The 19,326-nt window shown below is 43.1% G+C and overlaps 1 protein-coding gene across 20 annotated transcripts in view; it reads right to left on the bottom strand.

The window, feature by feature from the left end:
- trpm3 (transient receptor potential cation channel, subfamily M, member 3) overlaps window positions 1-12,805 on the bottom strand; it is a 102,538-nt gene extending 89,733 nt beyond the window's left edge. For all 20 annotated transcript variants that reach the window (XM_042100893.1, XM_042100903.1, XM_042100898.1 and 17 more), the window contains exon 1: window positions 12,537-12,805. In XM_042100893.1, the coding sequence (XP_041956827.1) occupies window positions 12,537-12,671 (135 nt within the window). In that variant the 5' untranslated portion in view covers window positions 12,672-12,805. The remainder of the gene's footprint in view (window positions 1-12,536) is intronic.
- Between the last annotated feature and the right edge of the window lie 6,521 nt (window positions 12,806-19,326).

Below are 19,326 nucleotides of genomic sequence, written 5' to 3'. Positions count from 1 at the left end.
CAAAAGGGAAAGGCTGAAAATGAACGATTTGGTCTTTTTAAAGAGGATGTGCATGACATGGCCATTCAGAGTATTTTACCCCACTCATTCACGACTCAGTGGAGACTATTAATGCTGATACACCTCAAAGGTGCCAGGAGTTATATGAGTCTATTGACTTTTCAGTAAAGCAGAGCCATTTCAAATCCTCATCTGTAGAGCATGAAACAGAAGGGCTTTCATTCGTCTCCACCATGTCTGTGGCACTTAGAAAATATTACAAGCGATGGGCAAATGACACCAATATTTCAAACTGACTGAAGAACACGCTAATAACAGTGTCAGTGTCAGTGAAAGGTGGAAGGCTTTGGGTTTACAGGTGGGAGGTTCAGGTGGAAAAGAAATTATTACAGTCCATGAAAAAGCAAACAGAACTGCATAAGAACATGCAAAGGACTGCTAATAGCTTGTGAGAGTCTGTTGTCTTGGATGAATGTGTCTGTGTTGTGTGTGTGTGTTGTGTGTGTGTGTGTGTGTGTGTGTGTGTGTGTGTGTGTGTCTGTCTGTGTCTGTCTGTGTCTGTGTGTACGTGCATCCATGTGCATTTGCGTATGTGTGTATGTGTTTTGTGTGTATTACTACTATTATTACACCAATAATAATAACTAGATGTACCGCAGAGCAGTACAAAATATGACCACCACCCAGTTCAGCACATTTTTTCCACAAAAATAAGTCACGCTTGTCAAATTCTGTTCATTTCCTACTTTGTTCTTTTTTTGTGTTTGTAATTGAGTGTGTGCAGAGTGTGTGGTTGTTTTTGTGTATATGTGTGCTTCTGTGTGTGTTAATTGAGTGTGTGTGCCTGCATTTAAGTTTTTTTGTGTGTGTGTGTGTTTGTGTGTGTGTGTGTATGTGTGTTTATGTGTTTGTGTGCATGTTTGTGCGTGTTGTGTGTGTGCATGTATGTGTGTGTGCATAAGTAGTTGTGTGTGTGTGTTTACGTGTCTTTGTGTGTGTGTGTTTTTACAGTATGTGTGTGTGTATGTGTGTGTGTGTGTATGTGTGTGTGTGTGTGTGTGTGTGTGTGTGTGTGTGTGTGTGTGTGTGTGTCTTCATGTATTTGTACGTAAATAAAGCAAATCAGGGAACCACCTGCTCTTTGCGATAAGTACCATGGGATCTTTAACAACCATTGTGAGTCAGGACCTCAATTTAACATTCATGCAAAGGAAAACATCTTCTGCAGTACAGTGTCTCTGTCACTGCAATAGGGCATTGGGATTGATATTTGTTTGGTGGCTTTTGGCCACAGGGAAGAGTGCCACCTACTGGCCAGCCACCAACACCACTTCCAGCAGGAACCTACTCTTCCAAGGAGGTCTCTTATCCAAGTACTAACTAAGCCTGCTTAGTTTCAGTAATTCAGCAAAGTCAGGGAATCTCGTCTGGCTGCTGGCTAAAAACAAAAGGTGAAAGGCATATGATTCTAACTGTCTCACTGAATTGCATTATGCCCACTCAATTCTCACTGGTATCTGCTAGACAAATACCAAAACATGATTAGTTCATAGATTTCACATGTACATTTTTTTTTATACAACCCCACCCCCATCTTGCATGTTAATAATTCTGAATTGTGTGCATGTGTGCGTGTACGTGTTTATGTTTATGTGTGTGTGTGTGTGTGTGTGTGTGTGTGTGTGTGTGTGTGTGTGTGCGTGCATGTGCTTGTGTGTGTGCCTGTGTGTGCTCCTGTGTGTGTGCATGTGCATGCATGCGTACCTATGTTTAATGTGTGTGTATGTGTCATACATATGTGCATGTGTATCTGTTTATGCACATGTGTGCATATGGAATGGGTTAACATGGCCCCTGGAGGCAAACATATGCAAAAAAATGGTCATCCTAGGCCCTACGGTTCTCAAGATATTCACAGAAAACTCTGATGGTGTACAGTCACTAAATGTACACATAAATTAATTTATTGTATGGCCCCCCATAAACGGAAGTCCACAAAACTTGGCATGCATTTTTTTGCCTAATTTTTGCTTTTTCATTTTTAACTATTAAATGAATGGTTATGGGATGGGTTGACATGGCCCTGTAAGACCAACATACAAAAAATGTGGTCCTCTTAGGCCCTATGGTTCTCGAGATATTCACAGAAAACTGTGTCCGGCCACCTACAGGCCACTTGGTGTACAGTAACATAAATTAATTTATTGTATGGCCCCCCATGAACGGAATTCCAAAAAATTTGGCGTGCATTCAGAGGGTGTCATAATGATCCTACACTTCCAATTCCATGCAGTTTTGACCATGTCAGGTCAGAGATACCTGCGATTACAACATCTCATTTTTGCTTTTTCATTTTTAACTAGGTGGCGCAATACATGGAATGAGTGGTTATGGGATGGGTTGACATAGCCCCTTAAGACCAACATACAAAAAAAGGTGGTCCTCCTAGGCCCTACAATTCTCGAGATATTCACAGAAAACTGTGTCCGCCCTACCCTCCTTTCGGGGGGTCCAGTCAGGCGGGGGGATACGGATCAAAACGAAAAACAATGGTTCCATGCTATCCTTGTGGGGCTACATGCCCACCAAGTTTTGTGCACCCCGGTCTTTCAGTGTCCCGGGAATCCTTGATGGAAAATTACACACGCGAAAAAAAAGAAAAAAAAAAAACGGAAGAAAAAACTTTGACTAAACCTATATGACCGCCGCTTCGCTGCGCAGCGGTCATAATAATAAGAAGAAGAAAGTGTAGAAATGCCTGGACTTAATCTATGCTATTAATTGACATACTATCATTGCTGACTGGCCAGTCTGTTAGTTTATTCTTCTGACTTAGTGCAGGTCAATTTAAAAGGCAAAAGGCATCTCATTGATTACAGATATATAATTGGAATGGTCTTTAAACGAAAAGGTTTTCAGGGCTGATGAAAGCCCTGTCTCAGAAGATTAGTGGGAAGCCTCTTCTTTTCACTGTTTGATCAGACAGAAGCCAGAGGGAGGCTCTGACGGACCTGTTACCAAAACACTGGCTCAATACACTGTGTGAGCATGCAGTTTTCTCTCTATTAGATGTGCATAGTTTTCACACATTGTGCTTTATACTGTTTTAAAACAATGTATGTTGTTAACCGTTTTATATAAATCACATTGTTTAGCAGTTCTGTGGTTGCTGCTTTTGGATCTTAAGTCACATTTCACTGAATATTTAACAAAAGCCACTGCAGAGTGTGTCTCAGACATGTGACCAGACGAGGGTGTTGAATTTTTAAGAAAATCTGTCCATTATTCATGAAGGGGAGGGGGGGTGTTGTCCAAAACTGCTTGATCAAAGCTAGCTGAATCCAAACAACAATTTCCTTTTGCAACATTTTAATGCTGCCAAAATAAATTTAGGTCAGCTGTGGATTTCTTATTCCAGTGAGTAAGCAAACTAAAATGATACCAATGCTTTAGTGGCCAAGAGTGGCATATAGTTTTGTCACTCTTACAATCTCTAAAAGCGCTCTCTCTGTGAGGGTGGGGGTGCAAGAACATACAGATGCATATTCATGTACACTCATAGACACAAAAATAAACACACACACACACACACACACATACGCACTAGAGCCCGACCGATTTATCGGCGGGCCGATATTAGGCATTTTCCAAACTATCGGTATCGGCATTTATAATGGCCGATAAATGAATATTTTAAAAATAAAATAAAAACGGATGAAACACACTTCAACCATGTCATGAGTGTTGGCGTTGTATAGTTTGTCCACCAGAGGGCACTCTATACCGTCCCTGCTGGCAACACTTGTGTATAACGCGCCACACATCCTGCAACCTGCTGATCCAGCCAGAGTCGGGCAGAGAGAACCAGCAGAGCCCGTCTACGGAGAGCCTCCCCACTCTCTATTAATCCCATACAAACCGAATTTGGCTGCAGTTCACCAGAGTTCACCTAGATGGCGATCGCGGGCGAGTCCAAAATACATGGGGTCCTATGGAGCTACATGGCTACATTTATTGTTTTCACCTATTTAACAACTGAAACCCTCAGATTTTATTTTATTTTTCGCAAAATGGATATGGATTATCAATCAAAAGTGAAATAATCCGGGACTCATGTCCTTTTGTTTTCTTAAAGGTTGGGTCGTTGTTGCCCATAACACGCTAGCATTGATGCTATGCTATGCTATGATCATGTTACTGAATGACGTCATTGACACGTTTGAAAGGCTTTTTAGAACAATTAAGTGACTTTAAAAAATATAATACTCAACCAAGTGTATTGTCTTTGTCTCCCCTTTCAAATACAATATTCAAATTACTTGAAAAAAAATTATATCCCGAGAAAAGTGGATTTTGAGGGGTACAGCTCCATTCATTCTGGACTCGCCCGTGAGCGCCCCTAGATTCAGTACCACACCGGAAGAGTTCCGAGAGTGAAGGTTCTCCCCTGATAGAGTGGCGAAGTCCCGCCCCTTCCGTTTGCCTCCATGGGACCTATCTTTCAAAAAAATTTGAACGGCAGTCTATGGCGAAAAAGAAATTATTTTCTGGTCCCGGTTGACTTGTGCCTTGAAATACCCATATGATGTTTGTCAATTTTAAAGACAATTTTTCATGTAAAGACATTTGCAGTTTGTTTCGTAACTATTGAATTACAACATTGTGAAAGATTGTAATTCCAACAACTACAAACCCATTAGTCGCGCTAGTGACGTTAGCTCATTCACAGCCACACTAGATTCAGAGTCAGAGGATTAAACACATCAAGTAAGTTGCGAACAACAGTACTTTCTTGACGTAAAAAATTATCTTTTAAATTCACACACATTATATGTGAAATTCGTGGCACAATTCAAACTGGACCAAAAAATAATTGTTATCTCTCCATTAACTCCCGTTCATAATTTTTTGAAAGATAGGTCCCATGGACCGGAAGTAGAAGGGGTGGGACTTCGCCACTCCAGAGAATGTCTAATAAGGGGAGAACTGCCACTCTCGGAAAACTTCCGGTTTCTGAACTGGTTGCAGTTCCTTCTGTGGTTCCACATGAGGGCGCTCGTCCACGAGTGCAGAATGCATGGAGGTCTATGGAGCTGTACCCCTCAAAATCCACTTTATTCGGGATATATTTTTTTTTTTCAAGTAATTTGAGTATTGTATTCGAAAGGGGAGGCAAAGAAAATACACTTGGTTGAGTATTATATTTTTTAAAGTCACTTAATTGTTCTTAAAAGCCTTTCAAATGTGTCAATGACGTCATTCATTAGCACAATGCTAGCGTGTTATGTGCAACAACGACCCAACCTGTAAGAAATCAAAAGGACATAAGTACTCGTTCATTCAACTTTTGACTTATAACCCATGTTGAAGTTATACAAACTACAATCAAATCTGAGATTTGTCAACGACAATCAGGTGAAAGAGACAATTTTAGCCGTCTAGCTCCATTGACTCCCATTCATTCTGCACTCATGGCAATCGCCCCCAGTGGAACTCTGGTGGAACTGCATCCAAAATTCGGTACAATGGGACTTAATACGGAGTGGCCAGGCTCTCCATAGATGGGCTCTGGCCACTCTATTAGACATTCTCTGGAACCAGTTATCCGCGAGTGAGATCATCAGTGAAGTGTGTTCATGGTGATTTGGTCACGAGACATACATTGCTTGAAATAACAATTAAAAGAACATTCCCATCAGTTCTCTTAACTCAAATAAGCATGACAAAATTCGTGAAAACAATGTCCAGTTTTGCTGCTGTTAAATAAGCCGAGAGTGAAGCGGAATTAGCTAGTAATTACTGTACGTTACGTTGTTACACTGTAGTTGACTGTCTGTCCTTTTAACTTTTGACAATGTGACTGAAGATGTATTTCTTTAATAGCGTGACAGTTATAGCAGTGAGACGTATCATCTCCCCCCGGCCTGTTATTTTGAAAGCGTATGTTTTACAATTTGCAGTATGACGTTATCCATTGCTAAATTAGGGCTCATCATAGACTAGCTAACCACAAAGCTAGCTAATGCCATGAATATCAGTGGAAGACCGCTAACGTTAACATTAATGAGCTTGGAAACCACGACAAACTTATTCTGCCTAAATAAAGTAATGATTTATAACTAGTATATCTGTAGTTACAGTCCCTGCATTGTAAAATGTAAGTTAGACGTGCGAGGAGTGAACATTTAGACAGCTTGTGCAAAACGTAGCTTGTGCATACAAGTTAACTTTTCTTTTACACGTGTGTGAAATCCAATGACGCCAACAGTGTGCGTTTCAGACTGTCGTTCAGCCGCAGCATTAACGAGTTACATAATGGATTTAGATCACTAAATAGTAGGTTTTAGAAGGCAGGCAGCAACTGATGATTGAAAATGGTTTGATGCAGCTTGATGGAAATAATTTTAAAAGTGCAGGTAAAGGGATAAGCAAACTGACATTGTAATTATAAGGTAGCTTATAAGGCAATAGGGACTAATTATTACACACGCACACTCAAACATTTAAGAGTGACCTTTATCTTGTTTAATGATAATACAAATGATGATGATAATAATGTCATCATTATTTTTTGTAATTATTAAGTCTTAGTTCAAAGTTATATTTATGAAGCTTACTAAGTCTTTTAATACTGGTAACTTTGATTTGGTTGTTGTTGTTATTGTGTTTTTGTTCAAAAGACTAAGTTTCATATCTTAAGTTTCTATTTTTATACATTTTATTTATCAGAACTTTAATGTATTTTGATGTTCCTTTGTGACAATATTATTTAAAAATAAACAAGTTTGTTTTTGAAATGCATTATCATATTATTTTAGTCAATACTCATAAATAACTACAAATAACTAATGGTAGGGAAATCTGTTAATGTTTTGTTGCGCGTTTCTGAAAAAAAAAATATATCGGCCGATATATCGGAATATTGGATTTTTAAATCAACAAATATTTGTATCGGTATCGGCCTTCAAAATCCTTTATCGGTCGGGCTCTAATACGCACACACACACGCACGCATGCACGAGCGCATGCACGCATGCACGGACGCATGCACACACACACACACATACACACACTTACACAAAGAGAAGGAAAATCGTTAAACATCACTGTCGAAACACACTATCTTTGGTGGCCACTTAGCTTAATGGAAGCCATGGATTGAAATGTGTCCAGTCAGGCTCTTAGACAAAGTCGCCTTCCTGTTTCGGGAAGCCTCCGGGCTGTTTCTTCCCACACATCATAGTCACACACCTTTGATTGCAAATGATGTGATCAAGCTCGGTGGGAGCAGTGACCCACACCTCAGGAAACCTCAAAGCCAATTCATCTTCAAGGCTGAAAGTGTGAAGATGTGAGTCAGCCCAGAGTTTATCTGGCGGCAACGCACGACACATCCAACAGCAGGGGCAAGGTGCGGCACAACACATCCAACAGCAGGGGCAAGGCAACGCACAACACATCCAACAGCAGGGGCAAGGTGCGGCACGACACATCCAACAGCAGGGGCAAGGCAACGCACGACACATCCAACAGCAGGGGCAAGGTGCGGCACGACACATCCAACAGCAGGGGCCAAGGTGCGGCACAACACATCCAACAGCAGGGGCAAGGCAACGCACAACGGTGCGGCACAACACATCCAACAGCAGGGGCAAGGCAACACACGACACATCCAACAGCAGGGGCAAGGTGCGGCACGGCACATCCAACAGCAGGGGCAAGGTGCGGCACAACAGCACTGTGTATGGAAAAAACTCCATTTCAAATGATGGTTATTCTATGTATGGAACATAAAATACCATATGCAGACGCATTGGATGTACTGTATTCTGTGTATTGAATCCAACTATCCTGGCATGTAGAAAAATAATTAAGTATTTTTTAAGAAATAGTATTGTATGATCTAACTATAATTCTATAATTCTAACCTCAAACCCTGTTTGTAAATACATTGGTGGTCATTGTGACACAATATAGTACACTGCACTTACATGCTGTAATGAGACTTAAGGAGTTTAACGTGGAACCAAACAGTTCTATTTTTAATTTAAAAATGGTGCAGCTCTTTCTCATCCTTGTCAGTCCTCAGGCTCTGACAGCGGTGCTGATGAGAGGCACCCTGGGACGTGCCCGTGAGGATGGATGGAGAGAGGGATGGTGAGATGGAGGGAGAGATGGAGGGAGGGAGGGGAAGGAGGTGCTGGACAAACGTGTTGGGACTTAGCAGCCCCATCTTCATCCCCAACTCATCAAATATTGAAGTCTTCAATTCACACAGGGAACACCTGAGGCGTGGAAATGAATATCCCTAATGTGAGGTGCCTTACACGTCTGAGCATGACAGTGGAGGGGTTGTGCACCCCCACCCATCATCAAACAATGACAATAGGATAACTAAGTGCATTAGAACAGTGAGGCATTTTGGGGGTGCACAATGTGTTGATGCTCAATGTTGTTACTTATGCTTATATTACAAGAGTGATGTTGGCCGTGGGTACACTCCTAAACCATTTATTTAAAAAGAAAAAGAAAGCCCCAGACATTCAACTCATACATGTTTGATACAAACTGAAGGCAGGCACACAGTGTCTCACTGGTTACCTTGAAGAGAACAGCTTGTGTGCAGGGAGTGCACAGGAACATTTCAAAAGCAGATGAACTGAACCAAACACTGGACCAATGGCTTTGCCTGAAAACAACCTGTTTTTCTGCTCACTGGTCTCACCAGCGTTTCATGCACATCACATGACATGATTAATGAGGAACTAAACACAAACATCAAGCACTCAGAGCTGCTCTTGAGGGGATGGGGTGACTGTTTCTACAGTCTAGCCATGTGATTAAACGTTTCCCAACAGGTTGATGCGCTAATCACCTCAGGTAAAACAGCTGGGGCTATAGCACCCTAAGGGCAGGTTACCTCTAAAAGCACACCTCAAATTGGTGCCTTTTCAAAACATGTCCGCTTTCTCTCCACCACAGAGCTGAGCTTGTTAAGGAACATATCCTCAACTGGGTCACGTGACAGAGAGAGAGAGAGAATGAGAGAGAGAGAGAGAGGGGAAGAGAGAGTGTGACAGAAACTGACAGAGAGAGAGAGAGAGGGTGAGAGAGAGAGAGAGGTTTTGGCAGGCAAGAGTTAAGAAGGGTGAAGTGTGGGAGAGATGAAAATAGAGTGTGGGCACTGGTGAAGAGAGGTGTGAGAAATATAGGACAGGTGAGGATGAGGAAGGTGGAAAACAGTTTGGTGACCTTTCTGAGGACTAATCTCACAAGCTAATGATGATAACATTTTCTCAGTTTTAATAAGGTTTAACAGTCTGCAATATATTACCATTACGACATTTTATATGTGTTTTATCTACAATGTATTTATTCTAGCAGTAGAACAATCACTGTAACTCCTGGACTAAATTCCTATGAAAAGGTAAAAAAGCTAGTATATAAAAGCTATGTAGCTTACTTCTCACAGACACAGCTCTTCAATCACAAGCTATAGAGAACGGCAGATTAATTCCAAAACCCCACAGCCAACTCCTATTATGCATCTGGCCAAAGGTCGATTGATTTCTTAGTCACTCGTGAGCAAGGCATACTACCCACTACAATTTCAGAATTCAACAGAGGCAGTCATTAGCAATGGGAACTCATAATGCCATTACACCTTGAACACACAACAACAGAAAGGTCTTCTTTTGTGGCTCCCTTCAGTCGAATACCTAAAATGACCCCTCTGTGTTCTATAAATGCCTGCCTGTCCTTACAATCATTGACAGTCATTGATTCCATAAATAGATCTCAGTCTGCCAAATGGAAACAGTTTCATTGCGCCATAATTGAAAGCAACCCTCCAATAATCTACATATTTAATCACAACCGACAAGAGCAAAATCACACGCACCCACGCTTATTAAATATTTCATATTTCCTGACTGAATTCTGTCAGTAGAGAGTATTTATCGACCTCAGATACAATCAAGCGAGGAAGGAATGACAGAACGTGACCGTAATGTAAATGTGTGGACTCCAGCAGTGACTGGTGATACTGGCAAGCCTTGTAAATCACCAGCTACTTGAAGCGTAAACGTCAGGGCACCAAAACATATTCAGAGAACCTGATGCTTACATAATACTCACACACCAGACAAAGGAGGCCATTGTGAAACAGAAAAAAATGCTAAATGCCTTGAAATACCCAGGTTTGGGTCGCACGCAATAACCTTGTAATAAAATGGTAATAACTAAGGCGAATAGTGTGGTTATAACTGTTGATAACGTGTATGTGTAAGATGTGAGGAGCTAACCTGAAAATGCAAGGGCAGTATTACATTTATTATTTCATGTTTTATTATTATTTTTAGCAATAAATCCATCAATTAATGTCCCTGTTGCTACACTCAACACACAACACCTGTCTTCATCAGTTCTTACAAATGTAGGAGACGGTTCATTTGACAGGAGAACAGGCAGATGCCAGAGAGCATGTGAGAGGCACCAGAAGATATTTGTAACACAGGAGGCTTCTTCGAAGGAACACAGCAGTGTTGGTGCAGACGATGCCAGGGTATTTTTAGCACATTTGGGAGTACGTATGTGTTCCTCCAGAGCTATACATTTTTTATTGTGCTGCGTCTCATCTCGTATGAGATGAGATGCAGAATGATTGCATTTTTTACACACACCCAACTCAGTGGGGCACCACAATTCAGCTCAGATTAACACCCCTCCCCACTCTTCCCTCCTCCTCCCTCACCTCTCCGCCCTCCTCTCTCTCTCTCCTTCCTTTTCTTTTCCTGTTTTCTTCCTCCATCCTAACTGAGGCTCAGTGGAAGAGTGGATGTGAGAAGCCAGAATAAAATCAGAGGCACAGAGCGACCTCACATGATGTCAGTGTGGCTTTTATCATACAGTAATTAAAGATAATGCCTAATACATATTCAGTATTCAGTCAATTCACTATCCTCCCATTATACACTTCAAAGCCCCCCCCCCACACACACACACACATAGAAGAAACACCACCTCACATCTAGTACAGTAGCTCTGTGATCAAAACAATTAGATGACTTGACACTGCTGCTGTGTTCAACAGAGAGGTCCTAACATCCTAACAGATGCATCTGATTTAGAAGTCCATTCATTTAAAATGAATCGCTTTATCTAGGCATCAGCAAAAGGGAGGAAGCAGATTCGTCTTGAATTACACACATCAGACTTGGACCATACATAGAAAAACAGCATAAAACAGACAAGCATGATGTAAGGACAGAGACAGAGGATTAGGCATAAAAGCGCTGCATTGGAAAAGCACATTCCTTTCTCCATCCTCTCTGCAAACATTCTTTTCCTTTTATCTTCACACCAAGCAATAATGCTAATGTTTCTCCCAACTGTGCTCTCCCACAAGAGCCATTCATCATCAGCCTATCGACTGGGATCAATACATCACCCATATGACCTAGCCCATTTTTTTAGGCCATTTTACCCACTAATTTAAATTGTTGACTATTGTCGTCCAGTGAAGAATTAACCCAAGAAAAAGTGCCATTTCCTTCATCAGCCTCCATTTAATCCTGAGAGCTCTTTAGGAAAGGTCATTCATATGACCTTCACTAGCTCTGTTAGAGGACAATACAGAGGCAATGGAGGCTCCTGTTGGATATTGGGGAAAGTGATTTTTTTCTGACCACCCTAACTGGAATATGACAGATACGGTCACTCTGTGGTTAATGGCAGTAGTCTTCAGGTCAGCACTAACGCTTTGTGCAACACAGTCCCACAAGGATGACCTTTCAATCCACACAACGGCACAGCATAATCAATCACATGCACAGCATAATGTTTGCCAATCAGACACAGATAATAATGCAGGTGAGGCCGTCTGTTATGATGGGGCATTAGAGTGAAGCTCGCTGAATTAAGGTCATGCATTCACATTAGTCCCTAGCAAAAATGGCATCTGGAACTGCCAGTTATCAAAAAGCTGTGAATCTCTTTCATGGTTGGGAACACATCAAAAAGAGCTGGTTTCTCACAGCCACACAGAAATATCTAATGCAAACATCTAACATACAGGGAGCCCATTTCTAATCTGAATCTACTCAAAGCTTGGAGAGCGAAACAAATCGATGTAAATTGGATTAAATCTCCCAGAGACAACCAGGGAGCAAGCCTGTAACAGTCAGACCCATGCAGAAGAACTCTCTCGCTGTCTTCTCTCGAACAACCATACCACAAGCACCTCAGCAGATCACATATTGTCACATCCCTCAAACAGAGATCAAAAGCAAGCAGCGGCAAACCTCAATTTGTGTCACGCGGATGAGGATTCATCACTTCTTATCTCACAGGGACAGAGGACTCACAGGTCAACACTCAACAGCTCAGATTCCATTAGTTTTATTTCTCCATCTCAGGCTGAGGGGCAGAAAATGGGACCACCACAAAAAAAAAAACAAGAGCAGCCAAGAAAACTCAACTTTGCCTCATTTTCACTGCGTTGTCATAGCACCCGTTTGGCCGCTGGCGTCTCGTACCTTAAGCAGTCGCACAGAGGGCAGGAAGGCTGCGTGGCACAGTTTCTTGATGGTCCAGTTGAGGGGGCGAGAGGCGTCCTGCTGGTTCGGCGCCCCTGGCCCAGCAAACCCGCCGTCCGGAAAAGGACCCCACATGGGGACCAGCGGATGGGATGGGGGTCTCCAGCCAGATCCGGCTCAAGTCATGAATCATGACCCGCTAGCAGCGCTCCAGCACCGCCACCACCATCACCACCGTTGCCGACGCCGCCACCTCCGAGCTCCCCACTGCCGAGCCCTCACCTAGACCCCCTCCTCCCCTCGTCCCTGACCCTCCCGCCCCTCCCCACAGATCGCCCCACGAGGCGCCGAGGCGCTGCCCAGAGCATCCAGTCCGACCTCCTCCGCGTCCTCCTCCTCCAGCCAGGCAGACCCAATTCTGCCAGAGGTGACCCGGACCATACGTTCCACAGGCGCGAGAGAGGAACGCACACAGGGGGAAGCAGAGAGTGAGAGAGCGATGGAGAGGAGAGGAGAAGAGAAGAGAAGAGAAGAGAAGAGAAGAGAGAAGAGAAGAGAAGAGAGGAGTAGAGAAGAGAGGAGAGCAGAGGAGTGAAGCAGAGCAGAGCAGAGAGAAGCGCGTGCACACACACTCACTCACACACAGCAACACTCTAACAGAGGGATGGGAGCAGCTGTGTGCTCTAAAGCAGCTCAGCACTGTCTTCAAGAACAGAGAGAGGGGTGGCAGGAGAGAGAGAGAGAGAGAGAGGCAGAGAGGGAGATAGAGAGAGAAAGAGAGGAGGGAGTGAGAAAAGGAAAAGAGGAGAGAGAGGTGACACGTGTTTGCACACACACACACACACACACACACACGCACGCACGCACGCACGCACGCACACACGCACACACGCACACACGCACACACACACAGTGTATATGCCCAGGGAAAGCTCAAAGCAGTAAGTGGGATAGGAGCTGATGGAAAATGATATCCTTTCTGTGAGAGTGAGACTAACGGAATGTCTTTTTTCACAGATTGAGAGCGACAGAAAAGGTTTGAAGATGCAGTGAAACAGAAGAGGAGGGAGAGTGTGCATGATTAAGATGCTAAGTGAGAATGAGGATGTTTTTAGGCAAAAGAGGATGACATCCAGAACTGTTCTCTGTGAAAGAGATATGGAAGCTTTAGCATACTTAGCCACATGACAAATCCATGTGTCAGTGACAGATAAAGAGCAGATAGGAAGAAATCTGTGAAAATCCTCGATACATTCTTATTTTATGCATGTTAAATTAAATATATATTTCAAATGCAGCATTTCTCAGAAATATCACTTAGCACATCCTTACATGTGGAGTTTCTCCCATTCCTCCCCTTTAAGTGCAAGTCATTTATTATTCAAAGCGTTCTTAAATGACTTCAAAGTGACTTTTTGAAGACTTCACTTTGAGACAGGGTGAAGAAGAAAGAAAACATAAATCATAAAAGAGTTTTTAGTTGGACATCAAATGCTTTATTATGCATGTAAAACAGCTTTAATATGGGAAAATTAAAGGCTGCAAAACTTGAAACCTGCTGCTTGTTGGAACAGCAGAGTCTTATTTAAGTGGGGCAGATGCGGAGGGAAAAAGGGAATTTTTTTTCCCCCCCGATTCCAGGTGGTGCAGAGATAAATAGCTGGAAGAAATCCTGCGTGTAGGGAAGAGAGGGGAGGGGAGGGGAGGGGAGGGAAAGGCATCCTGTCATATATGGGGCATGCGCTGGGTAGATTACGCTCTGGGATAAAGCCCCGGCAATCATGTTAAGTTGGGGCGTGCATTGCATCACATCACCTGGGCATGGAAAAGGAAGCACCGCAAGGAATGCTAACTGCAGTTGTGTGTGTAGCTGCAAGCCCTGACTCTGTCTCTCTCTCTCTCTCTCTCTCTCTCTCTCTCTCAAGTGAATGCCTTCTGATGTGCAGTGGGCTGGGCGAATCTGGGGGCAGGGACGCACGTCGCCATGGCAACCTCTGTTTATGCTGTGCGCCGTCTCCCCCGGAGCCCATTTTAATGTGCAGGTATGAGAGAGAGAGAGAGATTCCCTTCACATGATTAAATACACCCCACAACGCCCCTCAGAGATGCAGCTTCCTTGAGAGCAGATTATCTCAAAACTAGAAGTGACTTTAATTGTAGTAGTGGAGGCTCCCCACAGTCAAGGTGTATATGTGGTGGAAATATGTGTGTGTGCGTGTGTGAGAACCTGTGAAATTTCCCACCTCACCGAGTTTCTTTCCTTTCTTGGGAATTTCATTTGAAGGCCTTAACAAACATCTCTCTTGCGTCTCCACAGAGGCGAAAGGTAAGCAAGCCCTTTGGAGGCTGCTGGGACTCACTGCATAAACAGAGGCAGGAGCTTGACATGTACAGACACCTCTCAGAATGGGTAAGGACAGCCAACCTGATCACTATTCATTTATTCACATGGGTAGATACACTTACACACGCACACACACACGCACACACACGCTCTCTCTCTCTTTCTCTCTCTATCACACACACACACGCACACACACACACTCACATGCATGTGCTAACATAGACAAAGGGACAACCGACTCTGCATTCGTACACCTCATTCTTATCTACGATATGCTGCTCAGAAAACATTACTTTTTGGATCACCCCAAAAGCAATCTAGTGGATGCACTATGTGCACTACCCTAACGATAAGGGAGAATCTCACGACAAATCTGAATTAACCCTTAAAGGTGTAGGTTTTTGAACATTCTAAGTTCCGCAACAATTGAAGGTTCTAAAATTCTATGTTGAATTCAATGAACCCAAATATTCTTTAGAACGTTCATTTCTCAACATTCCCGTCACACCGGTGTGACGGTACTCCTTTAAGGGTTAAGGGAATAAAGGGAATTAATCTTATCTTCCTGCCAGTGAACGGATCACGTGTAGCTTTTTAAGCAAATGCACAAACCGATAGGACGTCCCTTTGATGAGGTAATATGTTGCCAGTCCGTAAAATCCATTGGCTTTCCCACTGGACCTCTCTCTCTCTCGCTCTCTCTCTCCCTCCCCCCCCTCTCTCTCCCTCTCTCCCTCCCTCTCTCTCTCTCTGAGTGAAATAAGAGCATGTATCATGTCAACTGAAGCCAATCAAATCCAGTGCAATCAAACAGTCATCCTTGGCCCCTCATTTCCACTTGGGTATGTGAGGACCTGACAAAAATACAGAAGCAGCCCATAATTGTAAAAATAGATCTTTTTATATCAACCATTAATTTCCATAGTACAATGAAATACATGTAAATACTTTTAAAGTACATTTAAGTTGTGTTCATACTATATGTATGAAAGAAAAACAATCACCTCACCCAATCCTACCAATAACACATTTCTCAGTCTGACATTCTGCTGGTGTCACTGCTCTGGACATATTATATTGATCATATTTAATGTCTCGGGCTGGACACTCTACTGACTCTCAGTGAGACTACCCAGAGCGCCTCAGTCTTTCTTGTGGTTGGCCCTGTAGCCTGGAGCATACAGTGGCTCTGCAGTTTTAACATTTCTCTAACCTGACAACTGCATTTCATTAGACAAACAGCGTTCACAATCCACCTCATCTGTTCTATGCCTCTACATGTACTGTTATAGTTTTTTCTTTCATGCTAGACTTGTATTTGCGCACATAGCATTTTCCCTGCCTAATTATCCTGTGTTATACTCCTTGGACACTAGATGGCAATCCTCTGATGCAGAACAAGCAACAGGCGCACTGTCATACTGAATCTTAGTCCTTCTGAATCTATCTGAATACTTTAAACAGGGTGACATTTCAGTGGTTCCTTTTAAAAATGTAAACAATCTAAAACCCTGTTTTGTGAGGGGAAGGGTGAGGGGAAATTAATGGAAATTATTTTAGCGTGAGGCTGCAACATTCCCAAATGAGAGAAAGATTGGTCTGAATGCTTTCTGGAACACTGAATGTTTTCAGTATGTTATTATTCTTTGACAGCAAGTCTAAGCAGTGGTTTATATCAATGTGCCATTTTTAGGATTGTCACTTTGTCACTACATGGTCACTACACTGTTTCAGTTTCATCAGGGGACTTTATCAAGTGACCTCTTCTATGATGGTTAAAACTGACATGACAGTTATACATAAAACTGTCCCATACATCAAATGGTTATTACTGAGTTATAACAATGATTACGTTTTTCATATTAATGTGCATTGCTGTTGATATCAGGAAGCTGGTTGTGCTGAGATTATAAGCCATCTCCGGAAGGGAACGAGATTGTACTCTGTAGGTGCAGAGAGCAGTAACAGATTCGGACATGGTCCTGATGGCCCATCTGAGCCACAAGATGGAATGGGCCAGATGGTTCATCTCTCAATTTACCCTGCAAGGCATGGGACTCTATAACACCACTGTGACCCTATAAAATTGGAAATCTTCATGCTGTCACATGAGCTCCACTGTGGGAATGGGAGTCTTTGGGTTGGCAGTGTATGGCCGAAATATTAAACTGATCCCTGGTAAAAAAAAAAAGAAAAAAAAAGTAATTCAATGCCTGGTGAAAATCAGCCGTTTTTTAATATAATAATTTCTCAGCGTGAGATTTAACCTTTAACCTGTGTTTGTGGTGCATTAAGCCAAATATGTGCTTCTGTTATCTGCTGTGGAGAGATGACAATCTAGAAAGGTGAAGGACATTGGCATTGATTGGAGAGGTACGTCTTGATCACTAAAACATCTCAGATTAATCTCGACAATCCAAGGTCATTAAGGCCTATTTGCCTGCTTTAAATAAAATATGTTGATCTTAGCATGTTGAATGATTACACCATTCAAAGGCAACATCTGATCATGCAAAAGCTTTATGGAGGCCAAGTTAGACTGTCAGACTTCATTGTATTTCAGATCTTTAACACTAGAGATTTTCAAAGTGACAAGCGTGAATATGAAACCAATTCTCACCTGTCACTCTATGTCACTCTATGCATGACATTGTGTGCAAAAAGGGAGATTGCTTGGGAAAAGACCACTGTTTCCATTTGAATTAATGCAATACCTTATAAATCAATTACTTTGACCCAGTTCATGGGTGTGTGCTTACAAAGTTGTCTCTGCTGGAGCTGCTGTATGTGTGTGTGTGTGTGTGTGTGTGTGTGTGTGTTTCAGTGTGTCTACATGCACACCCATGTCTGTTTTAATGTGACCCTATGCTGTACTGCGCAAAGTCTTGAGTCGCCATTACATTTGTTGTTCTAGCAATGTTATGATGACCATATATATTTAAGTCTCATTCTCTTTACCAGAATACAACCAGAGAATCAAAGAAATATAACATACACAAAAAATGTAACTGATGGTTCTGGTTATAGAACCTTGATGAGGCAAACTGGGACGATATTCACACTCGAAACCCCGCCTCATTGCATCTTGCCCAAATACTCTCGACACTGTAGTGACATCAACAGCTGACCCTGAAACCCCCGTCACCCCATCTACCAGCCACTTCTGGTGGGCTACGCACATGCCCGTCAGTGCCCTGGGTGGAGTATAGCAACTTCTGGTGGGCTACGCACATGCCCGTCAGTGTCCTGGGTGGAGTATAGCAACTTCTGGTGGGCTACGCACATGCCCGTCAGTGCCCTGGGTGGAGTATAGCAACTTCTGGTGGGCTACGCACATGCCCGTCAGTGCCCTGGGTGGAGTATAGCAACTTCTGGTGGGCTACGCACATGCCAGTTACTGCCCTCAGCCACCCGCTTCCCCCTTTTGGATTGGTCATTATAACACTATTAAAACCACAAATCCAATTGTGGTTTTAGACAGAGATCGGGTGGGAATCGGATTCAAAAATACAGTTTATGGGTTTTTAAATACTGTGTAGTGAATAAGCCCTGTGTTTTCTCGTTATTTTAATAAAGAGAGTGAGAAATAAATATTCATGGTCCATATGGCATTGCTGAAGCAAAACATGTAGTGTGGCTCAAGATTTTTACATAGTACTGTATAACAATGTTTCCATTTTTGTGTCTGTCATTTCTGTGGCGGTGCTGTGGTGGTGTGTGTGTGTGTGTGTATGTGTGTGTGTGTGTGTGTGTGTGTGTGTGTGTGTGTGTGTGTGTGTGTGTGTGTGTGTGTGTGTGTGTGAGTGAGTGAGAGAGAGAGAGAGAGAGAGAGAGAGAGAGAGAGAGAGAGAGAGAGAGAGAGAGAGAGAGAGAGAGAGAGAGAGAGAGAGAGAGAGAGAGAGAGAGAGTGTGTGTGTGTGTGTGTGAGAGAGAGAGTGTGTGTGAGATGGGAAAGCGGTCTGGCCCTCCCCTGGAGGCTGCAGGATAATAGCAGCCCCGTGGGACCCAGTCATGGGATGGGTTCAGACGCCCTGCTGAGCACTCCCCCTGCTGGCAGGAAGACCTCCACTGGGTTAGCCTTCCCCTCTCCATCTGGATCACTCATCCTCCACAACCGGCTGCGCTCAGGGCGCAAGCCTCTTTCCACACTACCAGCTCTGTGTCAACCACACACACACACACACAGACACACACACGCATACACGCGCACGCACACACGCACGCACGCACGCACGCACACATACACACACACCAGGTCCAGCAAAGAGACGTTTCCTCCACAAATCAGGGAGCAAAAAGCTGCGGTTGTGAATAAATATAATATAAAACACTCAAAGGGACATTCCCTCATGATCATAATTAGACTGCACAATGGCATGGTGGTTGTTTTTATCATGCCATGAGCAGAACCCGTTGGTTGGGGAGAGAGAGAGAGGGAGACAAAAA

The sequence above is a fragment of the Alosa sapidissima genome, chromosome 8 (genome assembly GCF_018492685.1).
Source record: "Alosa sapidissima isolate fAloSap1 chromosome 8, fAloSap1.pri, whole genome shotgun sequence".
Classification (NCBI taxonomy): Eukaryota; Metazoa; Chordata; class Actinopteri; order Clupeiformes; family Clupeidae; genus Alosa; species Alosa sapidissima.
The sequence above is the reverse complement of the archived record's forward strand: the minus strand, read 5'-3'. Positions and strand labels throughout refer to the sequence as shown.